Raw genomic sequence first — 9,051 nt, forward strand, 5'->3', positions numbered from 1 at the left:
TGAATCATTTAGATTTTTGCATGCAGGTTAGTTGAGTACATCACGTTAAAAATAAAAATGCATTTTTTTTTTTACACAATATTTAAATAAATTTTTACTTTTTTATTACATTTAATTAAATTTTTTTTATTTTAAATTAAAAAAATTATGATTAATGATTGATTAATTAGTATTAATTAAAATATCATTTGTCATTATCACGTGATGTTAACATAACATATTGATATATCATAACGAATGATAACATGAAATACTAATACATGTATCATATTTCACTTATCATATCAATAATAATATAAAATGAATTGTCCGCGTCACTTGGCATGTCTTTATTGAAAGAAAAGAAGTACTATCCTCTTAATAATTCCAACGATAGAGGAGTGGCAAGCTGTCCAAAAATGATAGGAAAGGGCCAACCATATGTGGAGCAGTGCAACTGACGTATCTTTATTCCTTCCTAGTAATCGTCCATTCATGAAGCATCCAACTTGGGCAAATGACAATAACAAGCAGCCTTCCCGTGGGTTGACATGAATGCAATGCACTGCCCCACTTTCCTCCTTTCTTCGTAGCACCCAGCTTATGAGGTAAGACCCAAAACTGATTGCCCCCTAGATTACATTGATTGAACTCAGCCAAACTGCATAATGTTTACGCCCTTTACTTTATGGGGTCCATCTCTTTGTGAGGGTGCCGCCTCTGCTGTTGCCCCAAGCTGACCAAGTCTGGCCATGCAGGCATTATGAAACCAACTTGGCCGTGATTATACATATTTTAGACCATTACTAGGTTCGCACTAATCATAATGATCTCGTTTCTTCATACCACCATAAAAACTAAAAAGCTTCAATCTTAATGATCTCTTTTCAAGGTATATAAAAGAAGGGGACAAGAATTCAAGTGTTGGTTAGCGTAGGTGCTACAGCTATAATAAAATCCAACCAAACTAAATAAATGGATCTGCTTTGATTTTCAAAACCATTATAGAATCAGTTTTGGTTCATTTTCAGGCATTCATTGTTTCTCAAGCAGAATTTTTGAGTGGCTACCAAGAAGTCTCTGCCTGCCAAACTAATCAAACCAAACCTACACCAATGCAATTATTTGCACTTCAAACATCAACAGTCGGGTAAAATTGCCATGGTACATTGAGAAGTTGGTCACAATGAGAGAATATAGCTATGAACCAACAACCAAGAGGTTTTCCGGCTACATTGATTCAACTTCAGGCGTGTCTTTAATTTGAATGTAGGAAATTTCCTACATACTCAAGAATGACTCTGACCAACCTCAGGTGTGTGCTCGTTCAAAGCAATTTGCATTCAAAAAACATGGTAAACTGCCTTAGTGACTAGAGAGTATGGGATAGCCTTCATGACTAGAATCTTATGACATGCATAAAAATATGTCTTTTATGGATTTTGACAGCAAGGAACTTAGAAAATAAGGAACAAGAATGTGGAAGGACCAATAAATAGTTCACATTCACCATTGCTCTCTATCTACATCATCATAAGCAGGAAAATATTACAACTGAAAGTGAAATGCCTAGACATGAGACTTTCAAATATCTGGAAATCCACCAATAAAGCAACCACAATAAAAAAAATTATATATATATTGACATTGAATTCTCAAATAGATAGAACACAAACTGCTATCTACAACTACCAAATGAACATGGTAGTCAAAGAAATGCAACAAAGTACCTCATTTATCGACCATCAGCAGAAGTGAATGACTCTGCAAAACCAGTAGGCCTAGCCGGGATACTACCTTTGCTGTCTTCTAGGTCCATATAACTAAAATCCTTTCCTTCTGCTTCCTGCCAACCCTTCACCATTTGGTTAAGGGGAAGGCTGTAATCAATGCCACAATAGTCATCATTATCATCATCCAGTGGTTTCCATTTTTCAACAAGTGGAGCCAATACATTCACAGCATGGCCCATGTCTGGCCGTTGGCTGGGTTCCCTTGCAGTGCAATGACCAGCAAGTTCAGCAATGATGGAGATACTCTCAAACGTTTCATCTTTTACATCAAGATCTGGGTCAATAGCAGCCCTCAGTTTCTCCTCGTCTGATTTGATATGCCAGAACCATGCAGCTAAGTACTGGGTCTCCTCAGGCCTGTCCTCATCAAGTGCCATCAATCCAGTCAAAAGTTCCATCAGTACAACACCAAAACTAAAGACATCAGCTTTGGTCGTGATTTTTCCAGTCACTGAATAGATTGGCACATGAAATTAGAGTCAGCGCAAAAAAAAAAAGGACATTAAGAACAAAAACATACGAGTCTATGGGATGCCAGTCTACTGCTTAAACAAGAGAAACACAAGCAAAGTTTCTTGTTGCTAGGAAGCGCAGGTGCTTGGAACATATTTTCAAGGGCTGTGTTTAATCGTTAAGATTATACATCCCAATTTGAGCATCGGTATTTTCCAAATGTCAATTGAAAGGCAATACCAAAGATTTGAACTTTCGTTTTGATTTTGATCTAAAAACAAAAATTTCACATAGTGCAAACTTGGGTCAATGTGGAAAGATTTTAACTTAAACTGCAATGTGAAGCTTAGTTCAAAGATCTGATTCAAAAGTGAATACAATGATAAATGTGCTTCAAAAATGTTTAAAAACTTGACCAAACCAACTTAAAATCCTCTAGAGCAGCTTACTACTAGCATTTACTATATGCAAGAAGACTTTGTCACTTCAAGGACGGAACTCAAGCTGCAGATAGAAAGAAAGTTGGGACAGTTAAAAGTTTAAACAAATTAACTATTTCATTGAGAATTTATCATGACTATTTCTGCTTAATCTTATTGCAAATGATTGGAGAACCTTAGATATATTGCTTACCTGCATACTCTGGTGCTAAGTAACCAAAAGTCCCAGCAAGCCTGGTCACAACAGATTTTTCCCCATCAGGAGCAAGTTTGACCAAACCAAAATCTGAAACTTTTGCTTTGAAATCATCACCAAGTAAAATATTTGAAGACTTAAGATCTCTATGTATGAAGCTCTGGTGAGCCAGACTGTGAAGATACTCCATTCCTCTGGCTACATCCAAGGCAATATTTAGCCGCCTCTTCCAAGATAAAGGCTCCAATTTCAGGCTCTTCCAATGGAAAAGATGCTTACTAAGAGCTCCTTGAGACATATATTCATAAACAAGAATTCTTTCATTGCCTTCAATGGAATAGCCCAAAAGAGATACTAAATGACGGTGCCGGACCTTTGAAAGAACTGCAATTTCAGCCTGAAATTCATCCAAAGCCTTGCTTGTGATCACACCAGCCTCCATTCTTTTAACTGCAATTTGTGTCCCATCATCTAGTTCCCCTTTATAAACTACACCAAAGCCACCACGGCCAAGCTCATTTTCTGGTGCAAAATTTTTTGTCACATTTCGAAGAACTTGAACTGATATGACCAAATTTCCAGCTTCAATGACGTGAGACTCCCCAATGCTGCTACCGTTTCTGCTTGCAGAACCACTCCCGGTTAGTGTAGAAGTGCTTCCATGGGTGTTATTGGCAACAACAACCTTAACCACATTATCTTCAGATGGATCCCTTGGGTGGATTACCAGGGAAGTTGAAGCCAACTTACTGTCTTTTCTCTTCTTATAACAGTAGATGGATAGAGGAATGACCAGAAAAGCAAGAACCGCAAAACTTGCAACAGGGGCAACAATTGAAACAAATGTGTTCCTTTTGAAACTTTTTGTTTTGGTTGATTCCACAGAAGAATCAGTGGGACTAGAACCTGAACCTTTCAATGAGGAAGATGGGCTATTCAGTGGAGAATCTGAACTCACAGATGGTGTGTTGTCTCTGTTGGAAGGGGCTGTCTTATGACCATCAGATATAGGATTACCGGTTGTGACAAGCTTCACAGTGCTACTAAATATTGGTAATGGACCAGATATGTTATTGTCACTGAGATCCAAAGTTTCCAGAGATTTCAAGCTAGTCCAGTTTTCAGGAATTGGACCAGTTAGATTGTTAGATTGAAGCCTAATTTCAGAAAGGGAGTCCAACTTTGCAACTGAAGGACTCAAAGTACCAGAGAGATTATAATGGGGCAGGTTTATGATTGATACCTTCCCGCTAAAGCATCTAATTCCCACCCAATTGCAAGGCTCATTGTCGGACCACGAATTAACAAGCCTTTGAGGGTAATTCACCCAATCAAGAAACCCTATAAGTGCCATAACTTCTGGGGCACAAGGAAGCCCCTGAGTGGCTTGACAGAATTTATTTGAAGCAAAAGTCACGTTTGGCGTTTTAAACATTGGAATTGGACCCATCAACTGATTATTGTTTAAATCTAAGTTGTTGAATCTCATATTTGCTAAACTATCAGGAATCAGGCCAACAAGGTTGTTACTGTTGAGATTGAGATCCTTCAAGAGAGTTAAGTTACCAATGTTCTCTGGAATCGGTCCGGTGAACTGATTCCCATGCAGCCATAGAACTGAAAGAGACTCCATTGTTGCCACAACATCAATTGGACCTGTCATCCCCCCACCAAGCTGATCATTCAGCCAAAGCATCTGTAGAGCACTGCCATTGAAAGTACCCGGAATTTCACCAGACAAACGATTACCAGAAAGCCTCAGGTTTGTCAAGGAAGGCATGGAACCAAGAAAATCCGGCAATGGCCCAATCAAATTACAACTCATACAAGAAAGATTGGTCAATTGAGCAGAATTTTGCAAAGCCTTGGGGAATGACCAACCTGTACTAGCATTAAAATTATTCTGATCCAATGCTAAGAATTGCAAATTATCTAAACCATCAAAGAATTCAGCCGGAATAGAATCAAAATTGTTGTAATCCAAATACGCATACACCAAGTTTGATAAGCCACTAATAGAAGGCAACTTTCCACTCAACTGATTCTTTTGGAGACCAATGTTCTTGAGCATGGAGAGCTTGTTCAAGTTTTGAGGCAAAGTACCCTTCAAGCCCACAGCTTGAGCCTGAATCTGAGTAACCCTGGACTTATCACAAACCACGTGGTTCCAGCTTGGAGGACCGCAAGGGTCATCACCATTTTCAGGCCACTTCAAGAGCTCAGGATTCTCAAGTCCATCTCTGAATTGCATTAAAATATCAAGGTCACCAGGGTCAGTGGCGCTAAAAACCACTCTAACAAGAGATAAAAGAAGCACAAAAGCAAACTTCTTTCTCATTGCAGATATTTGGTGCTGCACTGGACTGGATCACCCCAACTCCTATAAAAGAAGCTTCATTTGAGCACCAATGGTGGTTTCTTCAAATACCCACTTCAAATCTTGCATCAAACATTGAAAAAAAAAACAGACTTTAGATTCCAGGAACACTGAGAGACATTGAAGAAACACGAGAATTCTTGAAAACAAGGCAAAAGAACATAGAAAAAAAGAAGAGTTCAAGCTTTAGGAGTCATAGAGCACCAAAGCCAGATCTTTGGCATGAAAAACAATTCAAAAGACTGAATCAAGCAGAAGAGTTTGAGCCAAACTGAAACAAAATGGAGAAAACGAACCTTGGACCATACCTTAAAAAGTGACTATCTGAATTAGCATTATAAATAGTATATATCATCATCAAGATTCTGGGAAAAGCAGGTTACTTTCATTTGCCACACAGCATACCAGACATTTCCTTTTCACTCTCACTTGCTTATCAAGAAGTGCAAAAGGAGAAGGGTAATACTGTCATTTGGACAGGTTGTGACATGCAGGTGTGATAATATTTTAACATTAGTGGTTTGATCATAAAAGAAAAGTGGTACTCCTAATACTTGTGGTTTGTTTAACGCAAACAGACAGGATTAACAGATTGATTTTATAGCGACAATTAAGCTGGTGGGTCAATCTTGTTGAGTGGAATCATCCATTTCTCTGCTGCTTTGATTTCCGTGACCTGCTGGCTTCACCCTGATAGAACCTACTCTTCAAATTCTCCTGTGGTTTGGGCTGTGGATGATAAAATAACCACTGTTTTCTTTTTTTCAAAACATTTTACAGTACTATGCTACAATGCTAACTTTCCCCGTAGATTCTCTTTTCTAGAAAAAAGACATTCATAAAATATAGAAATGTAAATTTTACATTGAATTTTGATTTAATTTTGATTAATTTAGTCTTCTTTTTCTTTGTTGAATCCGGGTTAGGTCAGGTCAGGTCAAGTTCTTACAACCGATATCCTTCACTTATAACTAAGTAATCAGGTTCAGGTTGTAATAGGTGTTGTTAATTGGATTGGAGTACATGCATGCGTGTGTTATAATATATTCTTATAGTATAGGGTATGTTACACGAACTCTTGAGTATGGTGTTGAAGGTGGGTAGGTTATGTTTTTGACAATTTTTTACATTAATTTTGAGGATCAAAGTCTTATACTGCTTTGACATGTCGCGAATTAAACAACGTCTTGACATGTCCCATTCTCTGCTACTTAGATTTGCTTCTCCTTGCATTTAGAGTTCTCATCTTCTTGTCCTTGCTTTGGTCTACCATAAGAAAAAAAGAAAAATTCTATCAAGAAATCTATTTTGTTTACACATAAAAAAAAATTCCAAAAATTACAAGCATATAGAAATTAAAAATAGATATACATTACCCAGAATTTCAGAGAAAATATTGGATTTAAAACAATATTTTTAGAAGCAAGAATTCACATACATTTTCATGGAGGATTGCATATTAAATTGCTGGACCCAAACTCCTTCTGATACAATTTAAAAGCATAGGGAGTTAGAATTATGTGAGTTTGCTCCTCTAATGGGGACATCATTACCAAAGAAGATCTCGATCTTATATATATGTCTAACAAGGTATCCGAGATTGAGTTTGTTCAATAGTATTATCAAACTGAAATTTTAATTTATAAATCCTTTTAAACATAACTATAATGTTTTAAGCATATGTCAAATTCAAAAGAGTACTAATTGCGTACTTGTTTGACAAAATCTTTCAAAGAAAGGTGAGAGCCAATGAATCTCTTGATAAATGCATTTTTATTTTTTGACCTTCCAAAAAAATGTACATAAAGATATGAAGACATCCACAAATGCTTAATGCCCTACAAACCAGTCACTTGCTCGTAGCGGGTTGTCGTTTTTATAAATATTTAATCTGAATTCATTTAATTAAAAAGGTATTCAAATTCTATTAAAATATGAATAAAATTACAAAAACACTATCTAAAACCGAATTTTAATAATATAGCACTATTCCCAAATTCGTTAAATACTATATTAAATAACTCAAACAACAACTTAAATAACTAAAATTCATATAAAAAATTAATTTTATATTTATTAATTTACAAAAAAAAAAGTTGATTAAGATGATAAAGATTGGATTGAAAGGAAGGAGGATAAATGTTTGAATCTCATAAATTATAAAATTTTCAAAGATTATATATATAATAGGATTCATGTTTAGGGACTCGAGTTGGGTATTAAAAGCTTTACTCGAATTTGCTTTATAACTGAATATAAAGTAACTAAATCCTATGTTATTGAGTTGGGTATCTATGGATCTCCGTATAATAACAATTTGTTTGCATCCCTACTTGCTTGTTGCCTTGTAAGCTATACATTGCAAATACTTGTTGCTAGTGAAATTCAAACTCCTCTGATGAATCTAAATTAAACAAGATTTAAAGTCAAAACACCGTTTGCATATTGCTTGCCAAGAATTGCTTTGTGAATGGCATCAGCTTCGCAATAGCTTTTGTCATCCATGGATCTTGGTTAGTCAAAATGGACTTTGGCTTTTTTTTTATATATATATATATATAATTAGAGGAAGAGGGATTCAAACTTTGCTTTTTAAGTAGAAAGATTATATATTAACCAATTAGTCAAATGCTTGGAAGCAAATTTTGATTACTTCCTCATTAGACATTAAAAAAAATATGATAATTATTCTAACAAATAATGGTATCCGTATAAACAATAAATTAAGCAAATTGTTTTTTAAAGAAATTGTAGGTACTTGATTTTGACTTATAACTTCTTATTTCTCTAAGAGTTGTTTTACCGCAATTATATTGTTATATAGAGAATACCGCAATTATACTGTTATATAGATCAACAAAAAGGAGTAAAATAGTTATATTATGCGACAACTGTAAAAGTAACTTAAAGTAAGTAGTAGGTTCACGTGTTAATTTCACTTTTAATGCATTTTAGAGAATTTGATTCGGTGATTTAGATATTAAAATAGTTTAAGAGATTTTACTTTTAACTTTTCGTTAATAATTCCTCCCATTACATGCATATTACTCTTAATAAGAGTTTTCAATAGGCACATGTGACTCTCAGGTAACCATTCTTACTATGCGCATGTTAAGTAACAACTGTTTCCTAAAGCATATATATTTCTATTACAATTTATCAGGGACACCTCGAGAGCTTAGAGTATAAATAGTGTTATTAAAATTTATCAAGGACACCTCGAGAACTCAATATACTCTTTTCTAAGATCTTTTTAAATATTTTCTTTCTTAATAAGTTATCTCTACTATGCTTTGTGTCACAATGCACACCAATCTTTATGAAATATTGTTTATTTTGACTTGTTGACTTTACGGTTTTGTTTTATAAAAAGCACCTCATAAGTTAAAGATGATAAAAATCTTTAAAAGTATAAACCTTTAAATGTTAAGTATCACTCTAATACATAATCGATGTGAGATTCACGACTTCTTTTAGAACCACAACATCCTTCTTTAGCTCCCCTTTAGGAATTTTTTTTCAATGTGAGATTTATGACTCTACCCATTGAGAACATATCTCTTTGATGTGGAATTGACATGGTTCATATTAAGACCGTGATATTTTGTCATTACATTTTTTCTATTTTTTTTTTTAAATATTATCTATCATCACTTATTACCATACTCAGTGCTTTAAGGATGGTAAAATAATTCAAAAATTAAAATAAAAATAAAGAGAAAAAGTTACCTTTTTTAAGCAATTTGATGCACTTTAGAAATCATATTCAGACTATATGTAATTACACGAACAATATTCAGAAAAGAAACAGAC

The 9,051-nt window shown here is 35.0% G+C and overlaps 1 protein-coding gene across 1 annotated transcript; it reads right to left on the reverse strand.

Moving 5' to 3' along the window:
* Positions 1–1,459: 1,459 nt before the first annotated feature.
* Positions 1,460–5,700, reverse strand: LOC18598400 (receptor-like kinase TMK3). The gene is made up of 3 exons (XM_018122126.2): positions 5,547–5,700; positions 2,859–5,300; positions 1,460–2,223 (listed from the first exon to the last, which is right to left on the reverse strand). Exons 2-3 carry the CDS (start codon positions 5,197–5,199, stop codon positions 1,715–1,717), a joined length of 2,850 nt encoding a protein of 949 aa, XP_017977615.2. The 5' UTR covers positions 5,200–5,300; positions 5,547–5,700; the 3' UTR covers positions 1,460–1,714.
* Between the last annotated feature and the right edge of the window lie 3,351 nt (positions 5,701–9,051).

The sequence above is a fragment of the Theobroma cacao genome, chromosome 5, assembly GCF_053813885.1.
Source record: "Theobroma cacao isolate CCN51 chromosome 5, ASM5381388v1, whole genome shotgun sequence".
Taxonomy (NCBI): domain Eukaryota; kingdom Viridiplantae; phylum Streptophyta; class Magnoliopsida; order Malvales; family Malvaceae; genus Theobroma; species Theobroma cacao.

Bases quoted from the DNA above. Each gene is read 5' to 3' on its own strand.
- LOC18598400 (XM_018122126.2), bottom strand. From the start codon at position 5,199: ATGAGAAAGAAGTTTGCTTTTGTGCTTCTTTTATCTCTTGTTAGAGTG. The intron at 2,224-2,858 runs GTAAGCAATATA...CAATCTATTCAG, and splicing joins CTTAGCACCAGAGTATGCAG to TGACTGGAAAAATCACGACC.